Here is a 23,058-nt window from a genome sequence, read left to right on the forward strand (position 1 = left end):
CTAGGGCAAGTTACCTTCTTATAATGCCGCTCACTGATTTATGCCAAAGAGAATCTGCTCCTGAGGCTAGGTGTGTCGACAGCTGGTGCGAACTTCTGGATAGGCCAGACAGTCCTGTTCTCGTACGCAGCCGCGGGAACTGGCTTGGACGTCTCGCAGCAACTTCGATCAGTGTTCAGATGGGGTATATGATTGTGCTACTGCCTGACAATGGATGTCCTCAGGGTTTCTTTACAGATAGAAAGTTTATGAGGGACCGATTGGTACAAGTAGGGGATGTTGTTATATGGTAAGAATGATGGCTAACATTATCAGATTGGACTCTGTACTAGACCCCTAATCCTCCAAGGGAAAGTTGCGTAGCGTAGCATTAACCACATCGTCTGCACCACGGCAAAATATGAGCTTGGGCTCCTTGGCAGAAGCATTTCCTTGCTTCCTCTCGACAATGTAGTCAACGCAAATAGCCACAACCGACTCAAAAAGTTCGGTAAATTCAACGTGACCGCGCGTACACCATCCAACTATAATGCCGCTCCATTGCCTTTCTGCCAGTACCTTCCTCAGGTCTTCAAGATTGGCGCCGTTGACATCCAGATCGAAGCCGACGTTCGAGAAGCGAGAGGTGGTCGAGGTAGGGACTTTGGCGGGGTCCCATTGTTGCTCTAGGACCTCGGTGATGCTGTGGCCGACGAGGTGGCGAGCAAGTGAGATGGTGAGAACTGGAATAGAATCCGAGGATGCCATGATATGAAGTAGTATCTTGGCAGTGGTGATATTATTGATAGTGTTTTGAGAGCGAAGTTGAGGTTGTACAACGTATGTGTTAAGGCAGGGGTGTTCAAATTGATAGTTCATGCACCCTCTCCCAAATTTTAAGCGTTTTCAGCCTCATCTAAATATAAATAAATAGTATCAAGCTTAGAAATCAAAACGTTATGTTCTATAAACGAATAATTACAAATCCGAGAAACGGTGCTCAAGACACCGAGGTTTCTCAAGATGCCGAGGCTTGTGAAAGAACCCGAGGGCAATCCGAAGACCCCGATGACAATATTAACATCCAATTCTACCATGAATTCCACCATAATTCCGCGTAAAAACATCGTCTCGCCTAAACGTGGGCTCGAAAGTCTTGCTACGCGAAAGTGTCAACGTCATCGATGATGAGCGTTACATCTACCAGCACCCACACCACACTTCGGGCCACCACCACCTCGCTGTGCTGTACCGTAACAGACGAACCCATGCACTCAGTTCTTTAAGCAGCACAGGCGAGGCTGAAAGCACCAGCAATAATACCGCCAACTGCAGGGATCCCACCGAGGACGTCCTTCAGAGCCCCTGAAATGACTGCTGGGCAATTAAAGTCGCTCGATCCCTTGCATTCCACAGACAATCTGTAGTCCAGCTGGGCCGTGTTGCTGCCATCGTCCTTATTGAGGACAACTTGCTGGAAGTTGACACCTTTGGTAACTGGGAGGACCTGAGTCTCGCAGCTGGCCTGCCCCTGGCTGATGCACAAGGGGTTGTCCTCGATGCTGACTTTGATGCTGCTAACGTCGGCTGTCGTAGTGAGGGAAGTCGTAAGGACGTTAATCATGTAGTCTCGTTCATCAAGACTGTCATAATTTCCGCTTCCAGTGACGGACCAGGTGCACTCGAGCTTGTCGCCAAAGTCCTCAAACTGGACGACGAATGGGCCGTTGTTGACGGCTGTTCCGGAGTCACAGCCAAACTGGGAGCACACTTGGCGGAGCGCATCGCCAACAATTTTGGCTCCGTCTCCTGTGCTCAGTGGGATCAAGCTACTACCGACGGTGAGTTGGGCCGTCAGGTCTCGCTTGAAGATGTTGGGAATGCTCGCTGCATTTACAGCCCCGAGAACGATGGGTAGAATAATGGTGTGTGAGATCATGATGGATGTTTTGAGTGGATAAACTAGTCGTCAAAGAAGAGATTGGTTGTTGTGATGAGAGAATGCTGAAGTGATTGTTCCGGAAATCCCAAGTGCCAGCCGGCCTCGTTTTATCTTGCCCAACAGGAGTTGAAGGTGGCTATGAGAACCCATGATTTGTATTTTCCAATTAAAAATAGCCGTTGCATTTGAGATCATCTATACGAGCAAGTTGCGGAAGATTCGTTACCCGAGGAGATGCTCAGCGGCGGCCAAAAGAGAGCCCAGCTCGAATTTGTCAACCAAACAGGCTTTTCCATGTGGAAGACAACTAACGACACCATTCCCTATTCCAAGGTCCAAAGCTTACTTCAGCACTAACAGACTCTGCCGCAGCGCGGTTCAACTCAGTCGCCCGTGATGCCATTGGCCCATTCCTTAGCCTCGGGATCACGAGGAGTCTTCAACTCCAAATCCCCGAGTTCACACGATAATCATATTTCCTCGGAAACACTTTACACTCGATTTACAAATGATTGACAAATACTCGGTCCATGTCAAGGAGTCGCCGACGGATCTATTGCCTCTGCCCATTAGCCTTAATCTGCCTACCATGTGCGATCTTCAGGCTCAGTTAACCCATCGAGGGCCGGGCTCCAACTATAATAAAGAACACATTTTAACACATCATAGCATCATATCCCAATGCTAACAATGTGCATACTAACTTATAGACAGCAGTCACAGCCCATAGAAGATCAACTCATCAAGTCCGCTGCCATGTGCGATCACTTTGGTCTAAGCTAGAAACCCCTCAAGCTGTCCTATCTCGCGCATGTCGAACAAACAGACCTGCTTGCCATCCTTTGCTTGCCGCAACCCCGTGTTGCGCACATATGGCCCTGGCAGACCCTGCCCTTAGTTGCCATGTTGAGACAACCGGCGGCATTGCAAAGGTGCCAGACGCAGTACGAGGCTGAACCATGCTTAGCTTTACTACACCCCGAGGCTTTGCACGTTCCATGATCGCTACAGTATTCAAATACGCTTGCTAGGGAGACACATCCCGCAACACGGCATGTGTGAGCGTTGCAGAACACCTGGCTAGTGGCCTGGCCCCTAGCTTTGTTGCAGCCCTCTTTCAAACAGATGTGTACATCGCAGTATCCAGCTCGGTAGCCTCGCGGGCACTTCTGCGCATCAGTCGTGACCCATCCATTTCCTCTCCGGATACAGGAGTTGTTGAGGCACTTGCAAAAGTCGCAATAGCCGGACAGCGGGGCACGAAATGTGATCGAGTAGGTGCAGTTTCTTGCTTCGCAGATCACTGTTCGACGTCAAGTTAGAGGTTGCTCTTGGGGTCTTGGGAGACGAAGAAGGGACTTTCAGACTCACTTTTAGCCGTTATTCTTGGCCTTGATGTAGGCGCGGATGCATAAAAGCAGGGTCTTGGGATTGGAGTGAAAGGTCACTGAAAGATGTACGTTGAACTTGGGAATAGGTGGGAGAGCCATGTCCACTTTATAGGCAGCCAGGTAATAAAACCAGTACTTTCTGACTGACGCCTGATCTTATTCTTCTCCAATGAATTGAGCGCTCTCTAAAGGAGGGTTTCTATCCTTCATGATGTTGCAGCCCGGGCTGAGATATGATAGGATAAGACAGGTGCTGAAAATGCCACACCGTATCTTGCGCATATCGACTGCAGCTTCCAAGCAGATAATTGGCGTCCGCGTGGCAATACGCAAAGCAGGCTCCCAAAGTGCACCAACAAATAGAAGGGCGTGTGATCATCCGCAGACATACGTGGCATCATGAGACGACATGGCCCTGCAATTGTGCACTTCCGGCTCATCTTCTACCTTTTCTCCGACTGAATTTCACCAGAGAACTTGGTCCCCCACAGAACCTCCCTCTCAGGTTTGATGCTATGGTATTTCGCACTGTCGTGCTAGAAAACGCGTGGTAAGATCAAAGGGGAAAGTGGGTGTATTAGAGCAAGATGATGAAGGAGAAGAATAACAAGTTAGCCAAAGTTGACGCCTTTATGGCTACGCTAGGTAATCTAATAGTCTCTACTTCCCATGACCAAGTGATTGTGCCTCTGGGTAGGTGTTCCGAACATATGAACCAAACTTGCGTAGAGGCACCTAAGCAAAAGGCCCTGATCCTAGTGAGTTTGTGCGTGACTGTGTGCATGTGTGTGTTTGATAGGTCGAACAGAAGGGGTAGGTGCTCTCGAAACATATAAAAGATGAACTGAGGAGAGTGATCAAGCACAATTTGAAGGACATGAAAGCCAGCATGGACCATTAAAACTGAAAATAAAAACACTTCCAAAAGAAATAATCCACAACCCTTGAACCAAGTTGCAATGTCAGATCTATGGCCTCCTCTCCGCTTCCTTCTTCAAATCCGCATTGAAACTCTCCCAATTATCCAAGGACTTTTTACTAGAGCTGCGTCCGGGTGCCATAAGGAACGCCAAAAGGCCAGTGAAATCTTCCTTCTGTCTGAACGTCGTGCCGCCTGGAGTCTGGGAGCTTGGCTGCCATGTGAACTCGTGCTTGCCTGAAAATATGGGCCATAGATTTCCATGCCATTCAAAAGCATCTGTTGAGTTTTTCTCCTCTGTATTAGTAATAGCTGTCAGGCATGGTCAAACCGCGTACCAAGAGAGTTGGGGAGAACTTCATGGTCCCCAGGTCAACTTTGAGTTTGTCCTTTGGTTGCAACTCGTCCGGCTTTTTCGATGAGTTGGCTGGCTCAACTTTCCATTTGTTCCATTCTTTATATCTTGAAAACTCCATGAACTAACCTACTTAGCATTGTACTGGTCAAGGATATGGTGTTCTGGCTTACCACCGATCTGACAGTCTCAGGTGGTGCCTGGATTTCGATCTCAGCGATCATGGTTTGAGTTTGGCCCATTTTGAGACAGTCTACGATGAGAAGATTCTGCGATTTACAAATTCTTTGATGCTGGAGTCTGAAGCTGGTCAAGATGTTGATATCACGCTGCCTTTATACATGGTCTCATCCCAAGGTGTAAGACGGTGGCTTATGCAGACGGAGCATAAATCAAGCCGAAAAAACGCCACCAAACTATCTGATTGGCTTACACACTCCACCAAGAACTGATTGTCCCGCGCCCTTGGCTCTCTCTATTCTTAACATCCTGGCTCACATGCACTGTAAGCTGAACAACACCAAGACACCTCGCTGGACGAATAGCATTTTGTTTGAGAGCCGGGTTTATCGGAAGTTGCTGACCAAAGATCCTAATTGAGGGAGGCTAGAGCAAGTTTCTCTGAATCTGCGATAGTACTTGATCCTCTTGGTTGGGATGAGAGATGGGGAGCTGACTGCCTTAACGTTATACCTCCACGCGTCGGTCTTAAGCCGCCTTGCACCTGTGTTTCCCGCTCGATAGCGGCAATATTCTTGCTTACGAGAACCTCAAGTTTAAGCTGACAGCTACACTTCCGGTATTGAAACTTGTGTCGAGGCCAAGTTTCCATCCAAGTGTGCCTTTGGCCTTGAGTCAAGACATTGGCAGCATCATGAAGCCGCCGCTCCATCACCATGAGTCGGCGCCATCCGAGCCATTCCGCTTCTCCTCATGATGACTCTCTCAAGCTGGCACTTCCAACCAATCACATCATATCCGGTATGGTGTAGTGGCTAACATTTCGCGCTCTCATAACCTGAGGGAATAGCACCGCGGAGCCCAGGGTTCGATTCCCTGTACCGGAGTTCCTTTTTTGCTCTTTTTGCCAAATCATTCACCATGTTGACCTTTATGATGGGAGAGCAGTCTCTACTTACGGCATCAGAACAGGTTGAAGTGAGACATAATCATTTTTAATTCCCTTTTATCTCTTCTTCTGTCGCCTCAACACGGTCTTGACAAGTTTCAGGCTCCATCCAGGCTCAGGCCGTTCTTGCCTGCCTACCTGCCTCGCCGAAACCGAAACCGAAACCATGGTGGATCCTAAGCCTTATGATGACGGACCACGATAAACAATGATCATTGATGGAACCGCTTTACCTTAACACCACGACGTCACACTCTTTTCTCCCGCCTGCCAGGTCCTTCATTCGAACTGCAAAATGGGAGGCTCCAAGAGAACACTAGCCGACATACTAGACGCCGATGATATCGACGACATCCCTCTCCTTCGCATCCGCCGTCCCCGTATTGATCCCGATGCATACCCTCCTTCGACCGAGCCCTTGAGTCCGTCCCCTCTATTGCCGCTACAGCTGTCGCGTCGCAGACTTGCGACAACGTCTCTCTAACTTTGCGACAGGCCAAGATGAGATCACCGCCCGTGTCAATGAGTTCAATGAACTTCGCCTTAACAGCCTGCCTCTCAATCTCATGACAGCCGAGTTCAAGCGCTACATCTTTTGGCATTCCAACTACCGCCTGGAACGAGCCAAACGCGATGGCGCCACCCTCGCCGACATCTCCATTGGCCAAGAATGCCTTCCAACATGGCCTACCCATACCTGGGATCCGCGCGAGGAGTCTCTCCACCACAACATCCAGTCCCGCCTCTTGACTCACGAAGCCTCCGGCCATGCCAGCAATCTCGTACGGCAAGACATCATCTGGAAGTCGAACAGGAAGCTCGATGAAGCAAGAGCCTTGGGTCAGCAATTGGAGGACATTCGCATCAGCGAGGGTCTGCTGCCTGTCTAGGGGACTGCAGCACACCATGTCTCAATGACATTGTACTCTAATAATGACGATGAGCGAACAAGCAGCCAGGAGTCCGAAGAGAGCAGCGAAGATCCCTTCTTTTTCAGCAGCCCCGATACCTCAGATGCCTTCGCTCAAAGCGGATCTTCCGTCACTACGAATGCGCTCCCATCTGATCCGCTGGGTCCTGATACTGGTTCCGGCTCCGATACTGACGTGGACACGGACTCCAACGACTCGGACGGTTTCGATGATCAAGTCTCTGTTGACAATTATCTCTCAGACGAACCTTACTACTCGGAATACGACGAAGAGCTCAATGTTCTCCACGGTGCCCAGATCGCCGGTCTCTCTTCCTTTCATTCTCGCATCGATCTCGAGGTTTTTCTGGCCGAGGATGAAGATGAGGCTGAAGACTTGCCAGAGATGCAGATGGCCGTCGACAGAGATTCTTTCGAGCACTGGTTTGGGACTGATGGTGCTGTCGATGTTGAGCTCGATGGCGCTCGGCTTCGCTGCACTGGGGAGCTGTTTGATCCCGATGAGATCGCGGGTTCGTCTTCATCTGAAGACGAGGACGAAGAAATGGATGTCTTGGTCTATGAATAAGGGGCTGCGCATGATGGGTGGATGGCGCCTACAAATATTGCTTAGAAGTGAGGATGGCGTACTTAATCGTGGGCCAAGACCTTCACTTCTGTTTCTGAATTGTGTGTTATGATAGCCAGTAGCCAACGTCTTGTCGCATTTGGTTTCCCTTCTTATCAATTCTCAATACTAGTTTGGAGATGTTGCTAAGCAGTGTCCCAAACATCCCCCGCGGACTTCTCGGGCCTCGGAAGATGTCACGGAGGTCGATGCGACGTTTGTTGGCACAAACTCTCAAGCTGCATGCACCTCGGGCTCACTGTGACGCCATTATCTCTGGAAACAGGTTTATACAACCCTGACACCGACTTAGACCTAAACACGGTGATGGATGTTTCATGAGGTCTACATGACGTTTTCTGTCGTAGGTCATGAGTTTCCCGAAGATGGGTGTCTGCTGTTTCCAGACAATAGGAGGATGGCAATCTTGTATAACTATGAAATATGCAAAGCAAAATTCATCACGGGAGCAGCAGATGTAGAGTCAAAGAACTGTATGCTTCAAGATGTTCATTATGAAAAGCTGACACATGCCGTGTATTAAAGCGCCAGCCCACCATCTATAATCATGACCCAAAACCAAAATCATGCAATGCAATCCTATGTCATAACGTCAAGATCAAGTTTGTCAAGGGATATGCCGTTAACGTCGGCCACAATTCCAGACACGGTCTCAGGCATCGCCCACAACACTTTGTACAAAGGACAATCCAACCCAGCACTACACCGATGCTCACGATCCTCGCTTACCCTCTTGATCCGATCTTCCAGAGTCGATACCGTGTGGATCTTGAAGGGTTGTACTGACGGCCAGAGTTTGTGTGTTTCCAGACAACGAAAGTAAGCGGCAATGCGAGTTTCGGTCGTGCATAGTGAATCGATAACATCACTTGAACATCTTCGACAACGATCATCTCTCACATCACGGGAAGGAAGCCGTCCGCATTTCATACAGAGCTTCTGGTCGGTGGTGTAGCTCTTCTCGTAGCTCCCCAATGTGCGCTCGTTCCACTGGATAGCGAGGTGAATTTGATCCAACACTCTCGAAATCTCACCAGCCAGGGCATCTGGGCGTTTGTTAGTTTTTGTACGTAATTCAACTCAGGATGAGGACAAACCTTTTATCTCAAACGGCAAGATGGCAGTCATCTCGTGCTTGGACCACTCAGAGTCAAAATCCAAATTCAGATGCGGCACGGCTCCTTTTGACACAGTCGAGATGGACTCAGTCGATCGGAAAAAGTACGCCGCCGTGAGAAGCAGTCCGATATCCTTGGGATCAGACACATTTTCAATTCCGGACAACCAGGTGGAAATCCAAGGTCGCAGGGCAACGTTGCAGCTGTACTTGTCGCTTTGTCTCGCCACCGCAGCCAACAGAGCAGGCTTGAGACTAGAAAACTTCTCGCTGTACTTGAAGTGAAGGATAGAGAGGATAATCTCCATAGCCTCAGGATCGTCTTCCTGGAGTGTAATCTCGGGACACTCTCCCTGTCGAACAGCGGCGCCTTCTTTAAAGTTGGATCCAAAGAGTGATTCAAAATACGGTGAGGCAACGCGCAGAATGGTGGATGAGACGAGACATTTCATGGATGGTTTTGTACGATGGTGGACCACGAGGATGGCATCGCCGTTTGGATATAGTTGTAGCATTGTGGTGGGTTCGTGGGTTTCTTTGCTGTGTAGACTGGGTATCTCGACAAACTGACCATCCATTGCAGCAAAAAGGTTTCAAGAAATAATGATCACGGAGAGAAAAGAGTCAGTAACAAAGAAATCCCCACAAGGAAACAACACCAGCACACCCTTATGTAGCCAGAACCTCGGCTTACTTCGTCTCCATCCCACACCAACACACTGGGTCCGTGATGGGTGGTCCCAACTTGGCGGCGAGAATTTTCCAACGAAGAGTCATGTTTCTGAAGGAGCGGTCAACTGACGTCCCCCATGACTCGGCCGTTCGGAAACGGGCGCAAGGTCAGTGCCCTCAACTGTCACGTCTGTGTCGTGTGTGGCTCCAGACGAGGCGTGAAGGTTTCCGGCTAAGGTGGAGGCTCTGCAGCTGAGTGGCAGGGCGGACCAAAGGGTCCAGTTTGTTCTGTTTTATTTTTAATGACTCGCCCTTTCTTCAATGCGGAAGCTTGTTTTGGCGGTTTTTGAAACGTTGGTTCCGGTTCGTTGGGATGTGGTCTATCACGCGGGCTGGAGTGACGGGCGATATGGGGTTATAGTGCATGTCTGAGCGGCCTGTCGCGAATATTTTCGGGAATTATATGCGCTAACTAGTTTGATCAGATAATCATTAATGATATCAGATATCGCAGAGCCTCTCCTATATCGGCCATCACTCAACTCCAAGACGTTGGCCGTTCCCCGTTGCTGTCAATGATGCGATGAACTAGTGGGAAAACCAAGGCGACTCTTCGGATATCTCAGTCTCCCTTATCCTCATTGCAGATCTATGTCGAAATCTATCTATTGTGATAGTGAAGCGATGACGTGATGGCACCAATACTACGCACCCTGGAACAGACCCACGGTCTTGATCTCTATCAGGATATAGAAAGAGCCCAACGTGCAACAAAACCCCTGCTTCCTCTGAAAATGCACATCGGGCCGAGACAAAAACTCCACTAGAGACGCTGATGCAATTTCTATCTTGAAGATGCGAGAACGGGGGTTGATAAGAATGCCATGCTCGTGGGCGAGGGTAAAGATTTTGATATAAAACGGGATACTCCTTTGCGCGTACCTAGACCAGAGACTGTTGAATAGTATCAATAACATCCTGTTGTCTTTTGTTCGCCAAAAATCCAAAATGGCTGAGCCACAGGCTGTTGGCCTTTACCAAAAGGCGCACGACATTTTTCGTGGCACCTACGTCCAGGCCGTACTATTGGGCCTCATCAGTTTTACTCAACCCGGCATATGGAACGCCATGAACAGTGAGACATCATCGTCACCCAATATTAAATATATACTGAGTTTCTTTTAGGTCTTGGAGCTGGTGGGCAAGCTGAGCCATATGTCGTCAACGCCGCCAATGTCATTACCTTTGTGTAAGTCACCCGTCCTGTAGCCCCATTGAATGCTAGACCCGTGGATTTTATCTAACAAGGAAACACATAGGGTCATGTTCGTTTTGTCTCCTCTGGCTAGTATCGCCGGCAACATCATCGGTCTACACTGGGTCGTCGTGTTTGGCACCATTGGCTACGTGCCGTACTCAGCTGCACTATACGTCAACTCCACGAACGGAACGCAATGGTTTCTCATCTTTGGGGCTGTGACGTGCGGTCTCTCGGTAATGATATCCGTTGTCGTAAATTTCCATTCGCTTTATCTGACCAAACACAGGCTACCGCGCTGTGGACTGGCGAAGCGGCCATGGCAGTCGGATACCCTGAGATTCGAAGACGAGGCATCTGCAGTAAGTCTCAATACTACTCGATACTTTCAGTCGCTCTAACATTACTTGTTAGTCGGAATATGGCTCGCACTTGGAAAACTTGGTTCCATCATCGCCTCAGCCATCCAGCTCGCCCTCAACAAGGACAGCTCCTCCAAGGGCGCCATCTCCACCAAAACGTACCTCGTCCTCATCGCAATCCAGTGTCTAGGTCTCCCTCTTGCTCTCCTTCTTGCACCAGCACACAAACTCGTCCGTTCAGATGGAAAGAAGCCGACATTTGGCTCGACGAACCGTTCGTTCAAGGCTCAAGTCCGAGGCTATCTTGCCCAATTCCGTCGTCGTGAAGTTCTCCTCTTGATACCGGCTTTCATCACAGCTCAGTGGGGAGTCACATACCAGGGAAACTATCTCGCCGCCTACTTCACAGTGAGAGCGCGCACATTGGCAGGCTTTCTCGTAGCCATTGTCGGCGCTATCGTCAATGTCATTGCTGGTTGGTGGCTGGACACAAAGCATCTAAAGAGATCCACCCAGGCCCGGAGCATGTGGTACTTTCTCCTGGCTCTATTCACTCTTGTCTGGATCTGGAACCTTGTCATTCAAACTCGATGGGCCAAGGAGAGCCCTGGAGACATTGACTGGAGCAGTCGCAATTTCAGGGTGGGCGTTGCGATCTTCATTCTCTACAGGTGAGTAGCCCGATTAAGTCCTCCCTGAACCTGGCCTGTAACTAACTACAATAGAATTGCATACGAAACCGTCGGCCTGTGGCTGTACTGGGGTCTTGGAACATTCGACACGGACCTCGATGCCATCACCCTCTCCATGGCGGTCTTGCGAGGCGGTGAATCACTTGGCTCGGCGTTGGCGTACGCGGTTGGCTCAGTACGAAGCGCATCGCTCATGACCAATCTGATTGTCGCCACTGTCGTGTTTTACGCCGCTGTTCCTTTTACAACTTGGGCGGCCCACTTGATCAAGGATCGCGATGTGGTGGAGGGTGATATTAGCAGTGAGAACGAGGGGGAGGCTTCCAGCTCACAGGGTACGGAGGATCAGACTGTTGAACGTGTAACCACAAGGTTGAGTCTCAAGAATTGAGCTCATAGTTGTCCCATCCGTGGGGGAGTTACTCGAGTATCGACGGAGTGTTGGTTTTATTGAGGGCTGGTTCTATCTGGCCTTTCTCTTGAGCTTCTCTTTCTACTATAGGCCTTTAGTGCCGCATCTCAATTACAATCATGGCCCATTTCGTACCCAGAACCCCTGAGCAGTTATTGTTGATGTCAACTAATAAAGGGCACTACATTTGTTGCCGTCTTGATATGAGTGGTCGAGAGCAATCTTTTTCGCAAGAACGCCAGCCAGAACGAATAAGTATTTCTGTCCGTAGTGCTCTGGGTTGACTGGTGAATTGACAGCAGACTCTAGCATGACTGGTTGGGTTGGTGATGCTTTTGCTATGTGACGCATGTGCAGCCTTTGCTTGAGCAACAGTGAGAAACCGGTAGTAAACGGCTGAAGACATGATGTGGAGGAGGCAATGTTAAGGTTAGATGTCTAATAGATCGGTACCTCTAGGATCAACAGGCTTCTCATCGAATGTTTATGACAGGCGAGACATTTTAAAGATTGAGCACAGTTAATCTTGACACAGAAATACTAGGGTCTCAAGCAGCAACTAGAGGTTGAACAAAAAGCAATATTGGCGTAAATTGAAACCCACGTATTGATCAAGAGAACAGATGGGCCATGGAAAAGCGTCTCGCATTCACCTATCTATGGATCTTTAACGGTATGATTATTTGTAAGCTCCTTGTTCAGCGTTACGAATACACACTTTTTTTCTATTAAAAACCCATTTCTTCCAAGTATAGAGTACCAAAATGAGCTTTCGTCTTCCCAGACTTAAGTCAATTCGTAATCAACTCGGTATGGTTACAAAAGGACACAAGTCATAACCTACCCGAGAGTTGGCTCTGAGGGGTTCACGTGACTTCATTGCAATTCCGTGGCTCCGCATTGGGCGGGGGAAAAGCAGCCCCACCAAGATTTTTGCGAAGCTTCGATTTTTGGAGGGGCAAAGTCAATATCCAGGATCGAGACGACTTGACACCCCGGCCTGACTCATCGCAAGAGCCTCGACAGGACTATACAACTTCTCGATACTCTCTAAAGAGCCTCTTAGACCTCACAGACCAACGAAAAGCACAATCTCGGCACCCAAGCCTTCACCATGGCGACCGCCACCATGACCGCCGTCGCGGTCCACACCAAGAAGAAGCCCGACCTGGCACCAGAGAGCGAGCGCTTCCTGCGATGTTGCGCCGACGTCGCCAACGCCCTCATCGAAGATCATGAAGCCTCCAAGGCCGGTCGCACTACCCGCGACATCAACCTCAACTCGCTGCGCAACAAGCTCGCCAAGAAGCACAAGCTCATGAACATTCCGCCCTTGACCGCCATCATCGCCTCCATTCCCGAGCATTACAAGAAGTATATTCTGCCGAAGCTCATCGCGAAGCCTATTCGGACGTCTTCTGGAATTGCGGTCGTTGCTGTCATGTGCAAGCCCCATCGATGCCCTCATATCGCTTATACCGGCAACATCTGCGTCTACTGCCCTGGTGGACCGGACTCCGATTTCGAATACAGTACACAGTCATATACTGGATACGAGCCTACTTCAATGCGAGCCATTCGTGCGCGATACGACCCCTTCGAGCAGGCGCGAGGACGAGTCGACCAGCTCAAGTCTCTTGGTCACTCTGTTGACAAGGTCGAATATATCATTATGGGAGGCACCTTTATGTCATTGCCCGAGTCATACCGTAACGAATTTATTGCGCAGCTTCACAATGCGCTAAGCGGATACCAAACAACTAATGTGGACGAAGCTGTGGAGGCTGGCGAGATGAGCAACATCAAGTGTGTCGGTATCACAATTGAGACTCGACCCGACTATTGTCTACAGCCTCACCTTTCTGATATGTTGCGATACGGCTGCACAAGATTGGAGGTTGGAGTTCAGTCACTTTACGAAGATGTGGCACGAGACACAAACCGAGGACACACTGTGGCTGCTGTCGCAGAGACATTCTGCCTTGCCAAGGATGCTGGATACAAGGTCGTCAGTCACATGATGCCCGACCTGCCCAACGTGGGCATGGAACGAGACATTGACCAATTCCGAGAGTATTTCGAGAACCCTGCCTTCAGAACGGATGGTCTCAAGATCTACCCGACCCTTGTCATCCGAGGCACAGGCCTTTACGAGCTGTGGCGGACGGGGCGGTACCAGAACTACACACCAAATGGCCTGATCGATCTGGTGGCCAGGATCTTGGCTCTGATCCCACCCTGGACGCGCATCTACCGAGTGCAGCGGGATATCCCCATGCCCCTGGTCACATCTGGAGTCGAGAATGGCAACTTGCGTGAGTTGGCTTTGGCTCGAATGAAGGACTTTGGAACGACTTGCCGAGATGTGCGGACGAGAGAGGTCGGTGTCAACGAGATCAAGAACAAGATTCGACCCAATCAGATTGAGCTTGTTCGAAGAGACTATGTCGCCAATGGTGGCTGGGAGACCTTCCTTGCCTATGAGGACCCCAAGCAGGATATCCTCGTTGCTCTCTTGCGGTTGCGAAAGTGCACAGAAAAGTACACTTACAGGGAAGAGCTCATCGGCCAGCCTACCAGCATGGTGAGAGAGCTTCACGTCTACGGCACAGCTGTCCCCGTGCACGCCCGTGACCCCCGCAAGTTCCAGCACCAGGGCTTTGGTACTCTACTGATGGAAGAGGCCGAGAGGATCGCACGAGAGGAGCACGGCAGCGACAAGATCAGCGTCATCTCTGGCGTCGGCGTGAGGAGTTACTACAAGAAGCTTGGCTTCTGGCTGGACGGGCCTTATATGAGCAAGTGGCTGGATGGACGGGAGGGTCCTCAGTGAAGAGACTTGGACTTGGAATGGGATTTACAAATACCTCGGGGCGGGGAAAAGCATGGGTTTATAGAATAGGCGTAATTGGGGATTGGTATCATGAGACATGGTCAATGAGAGTCATTTACTTGATGTTCTGGTGTTGTTTTCAGTGGTGCTGTGTCGTGAAGATGGTACATTTTGCAAGATTTGAGATAAGCATTCCACACTGTTGCCTTGTACTTCACTCTTACCAGTTCTACATGAACATGTGGCTTGCATCTCTTGACTCTCTCCTCAGCGTCAAGTGACCATTTAGTGAGCGCGTGAGTGCCGAATGGCGCCTCAGATCTAAGGATCTCGAGCCTCAAGATCAGCAAACCCGATTGGTCAATCTCGCTTAGTCATGCTTCCAACGTCGCCGCGTCCCGGGTTACCTCTCAACGGCCTCTACCTCTCTCACCTCTGAATCTCTGAACTCCCGGCCGTCATGAAAGCCGCCCAACGCCATGAACATCGGCCGCCGCCATGACGTCCCGGACTCCCGAACCGGCGTCCTCCCCGTCATACCCCCCGAGGCCCTTCCGGACCGCGACCCCCGCAGCAACGCCGCCACTGCCGCCTCAGCAGCCGGTGTGCGTGCCCTGAGCGCCCAGGTCGTCGCCTTTTACTTTCGCGCTCCTGCAAAGGCGTTTTTCCGCACCAGGGTGGATTATCTCGCTTATGCGAGGACTATTCACCATGCGAGGACGCAGTTGCTCATGAAGGCTGTTATGAGCGATGCTAGTGCTTCGCCGCTTACTGTGTTTTTGAGAAGGAGTTGGTTGTTGTTGAGAAGTACGACGCCGGGGGTGTTGACTTCGGCTATTAGTCAACAAGGATGGGGGATTATACCTCATCAGATTTTGCCGCCTCTTATTGCGAATGTTGGTGTTGGGGCAGTGTTATACACGAGTTACCTGCAGATCCTAGGACGCCTACATGAGGAGAGCGGGCAGGCGAGAAAGAGGGTGTACCCACCACCGCAACCAGTGCACACCTTCACAGCAGGCCTGCTCGCAGGTGGTTTACAGAGCGTTGTCGCAGCTCCGCTGGACGCCCTCCAGGCAAGGTACGACCACCGTGACATGATGCCCAACGACGGCAGCGGCAAGCCTCGGAGCATGTGGACGTTTGGCTCTGAGAAGCTGCGCGAGATTGGTCTGAGGGGAATCTTTGCTGGCTGGGGACTTTCCCTCGCAAAGGACAGCCTGGGGAGCGCCATCTTCTTCAGCATATTTGAGTACGTCAAGGCGCAGGGATATTATCGCTTCGTGACCTGGTACTACGGTGGTCTTGCAGAGGACATTGTCGACGTGCTAGCCATGAAACGACCGACTCATCAGCATCGAAATGAGGGCATAACGCTTATTCGACCTCACTACACCATCGAGCCAATGTTTCTCCTCATGGCCGGCATCAGCGCCTCCTTCTCCCAACAAGTCCTCCTCCACCCCCTGACACACTTCCAAGTCAAGCACTGGGACCACCTCGAAGACCTCGACGCAAAAGCCGCCAAACTCCGCGCCTCAGCAGTAGCAAACCCCGACAAACCCCGGCGCCGCTGGAGGATGCTCCGAGCCTACTACCACGCATACCAAGAGTCCCTCGCGGTCTGCACAGCCGAGGCAAGGAGTGAAGGTCTGAGCCTGACAAAGTGGCTGTACCGTGGGTTCTGGTGGAATGCAATCCGGCAGGTGCCGAGCACGAGCGCGGGATTGATCATCTTTGAGCTGATTCGGCGCAAGTATGGGTTTGGACAGGAGGAGGTGAGGATCACCAAGGATGGGTACGATATTCTTCTCCACTGAGCGCGCGGTATTGGCGTTGGGATTTTGATGGTAGACTCTTCTCCTCTTTGTTGTAGAGTGATGGATAATCGCATAGAAATGGTACATGATTTGAGAGCTTGTTCCTTGTGTTCAGTGGTGTTCTGGTCTGAGGAGGTGTTAAGTGGCAAAGGAGCGACAGCGTTGATGGCCCCCCTTATCACCAAGCATACCTTCAGCTACCTAGTCAACACCACATCACATATCACGTAAAGATGATTCATTCGGCCAAAAACACAACGCAATCCCGTTCCCCTCGGGGTCCTTAACTGTAAACCTACAACTCCGTACAACAATCATACAAATGCTAACAAACAAAAAGAGAAGGAAAAGAAAAGAAAAAGCAAGAAAAGAAATAGAAACGGAAACAGAAGAAGAAAGGAAGAGCGAGGAAGAGAAAAGAAGAATGAAAATGAAAACAAAGCTCGTACATCCTGCTGTCAGTCCTGCCCTTGATCCCTCAACGTTGTTACATGAATGCAGGTTAGTCATCTCACTGATCATCCCCTTCGGTGTCGACCGTACAGCCCAACACATGCCCTCTCTCAACCTCTCAGAGGTGGAAGGGCGGCGGGATATCTTTGGGACTATCCCTCGGAGAAGTTGTCATTGTCTCGGTCTATCTGGTGTAGAGAAGTTATGACTTGTCGTCTGTTGCGAGTCATCTGTGCGAGAAAGCGCGGATCATAGTAATCCCCGGCCTGCTGGGGGAGACAAAGCGCGTACGCTTGCACTCTGAGTTCATAGTTGTTCATCCATTGGAGCTCCCCAAGGAGTCGAGTCTCTTGCAGTTCGTTGAGGTTGAGCCTGCTGCAGATGGAGGCTCCTCGAGCCCGAAGCACAGCCCAATGAAATTCGTTGATTGGGCTCCAGCTGTCCTTCCATTGTCGAAGGAGTGGCCTGGATTCGGAGAGATGGACAGTACCCCGGCGGTGAAGGCCCAGAAGGTGAAAGGATCGTTAAGCCCTCTTTTCCTCCCAGTTCATGCGCAAGGCATGATGAAAGAGTGCTGGGTCAATAAGTTCTCCCTCCAAGTCTTTCGGATGTTCCCCAAGGGGGTTATTCTCCATATTCCTCATCAGAACTCGTCTGACGATTCCGGTTACGCATCGCCTCGGGTAGATGAGAGGCTCGGCCAGTCCGTCTTCTCCCACGGGGTGGGCAACCTGGGTACTGGCCTCCTCTCAGAGGTGGTCCATATGGACCCAGAAGGTCTCGGGATCTGGTACGCAGCAATAGGCTGTAGCCGATTGCCGGACCTTGTCGGCGAGCTCGCGGAACTTGTTCCAGTTGCCAAATGTGTCGGTGAAATAATAGAGAATGTTCCAAGCATTGACTGACTTGAACCTACTAGGTAGCAGGCATCCCGCAAAGGAATCACCAAATGGGCGTCGCGTCTGGAAGGAAATTCTAAGCAAATTTAAGATCGTCATTGCGATATCCACAGTTCCAGCGGAACGTATTCCTCAAGAAGTGTCACAAAGGTATCATGGTTTCCCTCTTCCCAGTCGGCTTTTGCTCGCTCCACCTTCTCCGCGGTCAACGCGGATCTGGGGCTGTTCACACGGTTTGCGTCGATTAGATTGATATCTTCTCCATCTGCTGCCGCAGGGGTGAGAGATGCTGTGAAAGAAGCCATCTTCTCTGCGTTGAGTGATGGAAAATGTAAATGGTGCTTAGGTTGAACCTTCCTGGTCTCAAAGGGTTGACTCGTGGGATAAGAGGATAATGAATTCCGTCCGCGATCTTCTTAGAAATGAATGAAAGGCGTCTCAAATAGGAAAAAGTGCTCTCTAGAAAGAAGACGGAAGGGAAAAGGAGGCGAGGCGAAGATGGAAGACGGGAAGCGAGGTTGAGCGAGGGCCTGCGTATCCAAGAAAGAGCAATGTCAGAGGTGATGAAGAGAAGAGAGAGAAGCCCCAGGAGGGAGCACGGGGTATTTATACCTTCCAGAGCCAACAGTGACCCGATTCTACGACGAACGAAGGTGTCAATGAATGAAGGTAATGAACCGACGGGATGAGCTTTTGCTGTGGTGCGAAGAAACTGAAGCTTTCGCGATGCTGGTTTATGTAGAAAAGAAGAAGAGTAGAGGTGACCTCTATTCTCTTTTTTAGGCGACGCGGTAAACGTGTGGACCCAACGGCGTTTAAATCAGTGCCAAAAGAGGTAGACAAACTGCTATTATTCACCTGCAAACGCTTATTTTTCTGCCGGCATAAATAAACTAAGGAGTAGGTACATCTAAATGACCGCGTTCACGTCTGTTCACGCACGTAGGCAATGACGCCAAACAAACACTGGCACCGTTAGCCTGACACGGCAAGTATTATCTATGGACGAGGTACTGCGCCGTTGGGAACGAGTGGCAGCGCAGTGGCAGGACCTGGTGATGCGGCAGAAGTGCCTCAGGAGGTCGGCCTTTGGGGGGAAACTCTTGGCGTCTTGAGATGTGCCCGATATCTCTAATAAGCATTTTAACCTGCTATATACTTTTTAAAGTATCTTTACATCACGAATTCAAAGCTCACGCTCACCCAAGGCCTCCGTTAGGTGCATCGTAAGGGAGGCGGATGCCGGACGACTTTTCGCTTTTGGAAACGACCTCCATAGAAGAAAACATGTGCCCTCGGGCGAATTACAAAAAATGCCGAAGAGCAGTTCTTTCAAGGGATGTATGTTAGGTGAGGGGCTCTACGATATCGCCGTTCGAACTGCCCCCGACATTGCCACTGGGCTCGAGCGATGCACTTCACAACTCACATACAGCTATCGACACATCCACGATAATAGACATGATCTAGACGACCACTAAGAGCTTCTCGGGACGCCTTACCAAGATTGAAATGCACGGGGACCTCTCGATAAGTCGTAGCACCCGGCTTCGGCGGCCCCCCTTAGACACGAGGTGATCCCAGGTACGGGGATGTTCTGCAGATGGGGTTAACAAGCTCGAAAACCACATCCTAGCGAAAAGAACTCACCCATCCAAGACTAAATACCGTCTTTCAATCAGTCTGGCCATTTCCCGAGCATGATGAAGCTCGCAACTACTACGCTATGAGGAAGTCAGGGGAAGCGCCCCAATTCCATCACCAAGATTGTCTACGGCAGCATCTCCGCCTCTTCTATCGAGGGCTCAAACATTAACAATGTTGAGCCCAGAAACGAGAGTACCAAGAAGAAACATTTCCAAAGTTTGTGCTGGGGACTTGGAATAGGAGGAGGGAAAGTGAGGCGGGTGGCCTCTTGTCGCGAGCGTTGGTGATAGCTTCACCAGCTTCGAGCAAAATATCCACACCACTTCTAGTATAAACCGGTGCAAACATGATGTGAACTGGCAGAAGCCCTAAAGGGGTATTAGACCATCTGCCTGCTTAAGACCACGATGAGACTCACCGGAGACTTCGCCTTATACAAGGGGCCCAAGGACTGCGACGCTGACACTACGAAAACCCATCCCACGCGAGACATCGCCTTAATATTCACAAAGCCGAACAAATTGGCAAACATTCTCGAGACAGCCATAAGTCAGGGCCCTCAAAACACCAGTTCAATCACAGCGAAGTGGCGACAAGAGAACCAGCTTGAAGTCGCAAAAGAGCATGATGAATCAATTCCTACAGTTCCTCCCAACTCGCTTCCCCAAACCGCTTCCTCTATCTCCGCTGCATATACATTCCATCGGATACATCGCCATGCATCAATACCGTCCCGTCCACCGCCCCAAGAACCGTGCAAGATCCTTAAAACTCCGTGTGTCGTTTCGCAAAACCAAAAACACTACATCCAGATGGTATGGGCATCAACTGTCCGGACAGTCCGAGCAATTTGGCCTTGGCGAGCTTTTGGGCACTACCGGCTCGGCTACTAGCCTCGTGGTCCGCTGGAGCCGCCTCCAAAATCGGGTTCTCGGTCCGGCAGGTGCTTCTTCTCCTTGCGCCCCTTGATCACAAACTCGGACATGATCTGGATGTGATCCGCCGGGAAGTGCCAGTTGGGGAACGCGGGCACTCGCTTAAGATATTCGGGGTCAGGGGGTCCGAGAAGGTCCACCACCTCGAGTGTGTTGGTCGAATACCAGATATAGTCAATCACGTCAGCAAAGCCTGGCGTGTAGTTCGTGAACGGCATTTCATCAGCCGTGTGCTTGGTGTGGGCGTAGGCGTCTCGGAGGCTGAAGGGATGCTCGATACCGTCTCGTGTGAAGCTGCCGTACTGGAAGTTGCTCAACTCGAGATGATCCGGGGGTACTCGGCCCATGGACATCAACTCGTACACCGAAGAGTCTTCAGTCGAGTTGAAATCACCACAAACCAAAAGAGGGATCTCTGTGTTGGTCCGGTACTCTTGGCTGGGGCCTGGTTCGATCTGGGGCGTGGGAACCTCATCGTCCGACGTTGGCAGGACAATCATCTTCTTGTCCTTCACCGCTGGCCACCTAGCATACTTCTCGGCGAGCTTGGTAACGTGCTCCATCAGGATACCCGTCTGGATAACCTTGACATCGGCCAAAGCAGAGTCCCAGGTGAGATGAACGTTGACCAAGATGATGCGCGCTCCCGTCAGTCGTGACTCAAAGAAGCAGATGACGGCAATATTGTCCTTGGGCATCACACGGTTGAAGACATCGTGCTGGTTCTTCATGTCGGGTCGGTTGATAGCAATAGTAGCAAACTCGATCAACTGCTTATCCAGCAGGATAAACTTGCTCTGCTTGTAAAAGACGGCACATCCATCCACTGACTGAGCGTCCTTTTCCGACATGGTCTTTGCTCGGGACTTGGGCCAGTGAACGCCCTTGTAGTCCATTTGCGCCAGGTCGGGGCTGAGATCCTCTTTGAAGGCATCCGTGGAGACCTCCTGAAGAGCAAGAAAGTCGGCGTCGCGGATCCGAAGCTCCTCCAAGATGCAGTCCTTGCGATACTCCCAGTTGAGGGCACCCGTGGGGGTATAGCCGTATGTCTGTGGAGTCGCATACTTGTCGCAGAGAATGTTCCATGAGAAAACCTTGATCTTTTCCAAGTTGGGTGACACATCTTCCTGAATGACGATGGGCTTGCGGGGTGCAGGAGCCAGGGGAACTGGTTTGCGTTCAGCATAAACTCTATTGTCAAGATACGTATCAACTTACTCGGAGCGCCTTCTCTCAGTGCATTGACCAGGCTCTTTGTTCCCTTCTCCATAATCTCCTGCTTCACGTCATGCTCCAAGGGGTTTCCTTCGATGCCCAGCATCTCAAGAAGGTGGAGCGATCCCAGTTCAAAAGGCAATGTTTGGATATTGTTGTTGAATAGCAGCAGCTGCTTCAGGTAGGTGCACATTCCGACTTCAGGGGGGATCTCTGAAATTTGGTTGAAGGAGGCGTCAAGATGGCGTAACTGGCGTAGCTCTCCAATGGCGTTGGGAAGTCGAGTGAGCTTGTTTGAAGCAATGTAGAGCTCGTTCAGGAACTGATACCTGAACAGCTCCGGTGCCAAGTTTCGCAGACCCTGGCCGCTCATGTCCATATTATGCCAATCCTGGCGCCGGGTCTCCTTCTCCACGGGCGCGGGACGCCGTCGGTCAACACTATCGTTCTCGCTATCCGCCTGGGCGCGCACGGTGGTGGGCGGAGGGCCGCCAATGCCTCTGTTTTCCGACGCCTTGAGCCTAGCATAGTAGTGCGGTTGTTGTTGATCGGTCATGGCAGCATGCGCTCGCTCAGCCTCCTTGTGCATCCTCAATTGCTCCTGCCACATCTCGTTCGGGGGTGCTTGTCCTCGCGTTGTCGCCGAATGCCCATTCTGGAGAGCGCTCGCATTGAAAGGACTCGAGTTTGAGAGTACGCCCGAGGCGAAGCTCGAGTGGTGGCTCAATCCATTGGCGTTGGGCATGCCATGGTCATGCTGAAGCCCCTGGTGGTGTTGGGTCTGAGAAGGGTGTTGATGTTGGGAGTGTTGGAAGTTGTACAGCAGGTTGGGCATGCCTCGCCCGGCGCCATTGATCCGGGCATGTTGACCTTGCCCGGAGTGTTGGGTAAACATCCCGGCAGGGGTATTTCAGTCTGATGGTGGGTTATAGATTGGGGGGTGGTCTTGGTAACTGCGCCGGCGAGCAGCACGGCAGCAGGTGGCGCTTTTCGGCAGTCTTTATCGATGGTGGGGGGTGTATCAAGCGACTGGACCAGCTCATCGGCCGTCGAGTGAACGCGATGGGTTGGTTTGGTGCGATTCGCGATCGTAGTGGCGCGGGGGACTCGACGAGTGTGGAGTGACTCGACACCTCACCCAAGATTCAAAAGGAGAGATGGCAATAGTAGCTCGCGTTTGCGCATGGGCCCGTCGGGTCAGCCGCTCTGCGTGTGCAGTTTCGTGGTGAAGAATTCCGGCTCGAATGTCGATTCGTCGCAGGTCAAGAGCTCATCGAAAGGTCGTGTCGCAGCGGTTTCCGGGGAAGGCTGGGGTGTTTTGGTGTTTATCCGGCAGTATAGAATAAGCCACAGCCGTTGGAGCGACGGTGCTTTCGGAGGCAAGAGGAGGATCGCGAGGAGTATGCGAGAGTCAAGAAATGCAGCTACAAAGACATGTCAGTCAAAGCTTGAGGCAAAGGTCATCATGG

General features: G+C 51.0%; 9 protein-coding genes across 9 annotated transcripts; 5 read left to right on the plus strand and 4 right to left on the minus strand.

Annotated features, from left to right (window-relative positions):
• Positions 1–336: 336 nt before the first annotated feature.
• On the minus strand, positions 337–747 carry NCS57_01264100 (uncharacterized protein; the record flags this gene model as incomplete). Its single annotated transcript, XM_053062308.1, has 1 exon — positions 337–747. One exon carries the CDS (start codon positions 745–747, stop codon positions 337–339), a length of 411 nt encoding a protein of 136 aa, XP_052908836.1.
• Positions 748–4,280: 3,533 nt separating this feature from the next.
• On the minus strand, positions 4,281–4,849 carry NCS57_01264200 (uncharacterized protein; the record flags this gene model as incomplete). The annotated part of the gene is made up of 3 exons (XM_053062309.1): positions 4,760–4,849; positions 4,570–4,710; positions 4,281–4,523 (listed from the first exon to the last, which is right to left on the minus strand). Exons 1-3 carry the CDS (start codon positions 4,826–4,828, stop codon positions 4,281–4,283), a joined length of 453 nt encoding a protein of 150 aa, XP_052908837.1. The 5' UTR covers positions 4,829–4,849.
• A 1,161-nt stretch (positions 4,850–6,010) lies between these two features.
• On the plus strand, positions 6,011–6,605 carry NCS57_01264300 (uncharacterized protein; the record flags this gene model as incomplete). The annotated part of the gene is made up of 2 exons (XM_053062310.1): positions 6,011–6,137; positions 6,211–6,605. The coding sequence occupies 2 exons, from the start codon at positions 6,011–6,013 to the stop codon at positions 6,603–6,605; spliced, it is 522 nt and encodes a 173-aa protein (XP_052908838.1).
• Positions 6,606–6,629: 24 nt separating this feature from the next.
• NCS57_01264400 (uncharacterized protein) lies at positions 6,630–7,214 on the plus strand (the record flags this gene model as incomplete). The annotated part of the gene is made up of 1 exon (XM_053062311.1): positions 6,630–7,214. The coding sequence occupies one exon, from the start codon at positions 6,630–6,632 to the stop codon at positions 7,212–7,214; it is 585 nt and encodes a 194-aa protein (XP_052908839.1).
• Positions 7,215–7,853: 639 nt separating this feature from the next.
• On the minus strand, positions 7,854–8,906 carry NCS57_01264500 (BTB domain-containing protein; the record flags this gene model as incomplete). Its single annotated transcript, XM_053062312.1, has 2 exons — positions 7,854–8,320; positions 8,372–8,906. 2 exons carry the CDS (start codon positions 8,904–8,906, stop codon positions 7,854–7,856), a joined length of 1,002 nt encoding a protein of 333 aa, XP_052908840.1.
• A 1,165-nt stretch (positions 8,907–10,071) lies between these two features.
• On the plus strand, positions 10,072–11,766 carry NCS57_01264600 (uncharacterized protein; the record flags this gene model as incomplete). Its single annotated transcript, XM_053062313.1, has 6 exons — positions 10,072–10,198; positions 10,249–10,312; positions 10,383–10,557; positions 10,611–10,683; positions 10,736–11,354; positions 11,409–11,766. The coding sequence occupies 6 exons, from the start codon at positions 10,072–10,074 to the stop codon at positions 11,764–11,766; spliced, it is 1,416 nt and encodes a 471-aa protein (XP_052908841.1).
• Positions 11,767–12,901: 1,135 nt separating this feature from the next.
• Positions 12,902–14,620, plus strand: NCS57_01264700 (Elongator complex protein 3; the record flags this gene model as incomplete). The annotated part of the gene is made up of 1 exon (XM_053062314.1): positions 12,902–14,620. The coding sequence occupies one exon, from the start codon at positions 12,902–12,904 to the stop codon at positions 14,618–14,620; it is 1,719 nt and encodes a 572-aa protein (XP_052908842.1).
• A 479-nt stretch (positions 14,621–15,099) lies between these two features.
• NCS57_01264800 (uncharacterized protein) lies at positions 15,100–16,440 on the plus strand (the record flags this gene model as incomplete). The annotated part of the gene is made up of 1 exon (XM_053062315.1): positions 15,100–16,440. The coding sequence occupies one exon, from the start codon at positions 15,100–15,102 to the stop codon at positions 16,438–16,440; it is 1,341 nt and encodes a 446-aa protein (XP_052908843.1).
• Positions 16,441–20,328: 3,888 nt separating this feature from the next.
• Positions 20,329–22,484, minus strand: NCS57_01264900 (CCR4-Not complex 3'-5'-exoribonuclease subunit Ccr4; the record flags this gene model as incomplete). The annotated part of the gene is made up of 2 exons (XM_053062316.1): positions 20,329–21,542; positions 21,593–22,484. The coding sequence occupies 2 exons, from the start codon at positions 22,482–22,484 to the stop codon at positions 20,329–20,331; spliced, it is 2,106 nt and encodes a 701-aa protein (XP_052908844.1).
• Positions 22,485–23,058: the final 574 nt, after the last annotated feature.

The sequence above is a fragment of the Fusarium keratoplasticum genome, chromosome 10 (genome assembly GCF_025433545.1).
Source record: "Fusarium keratoplasticum isolate Fu6.1 chromosome 10, whole genome shotgun sequence".
Taxonomy (NCBI): domain Eukaryota; kingdom Fungi; phylum Ascomycota; class Sordariomycetes; order Hypocreales; family Nectriaceae; genus Fusarium; species Fusarium keratoplasticum.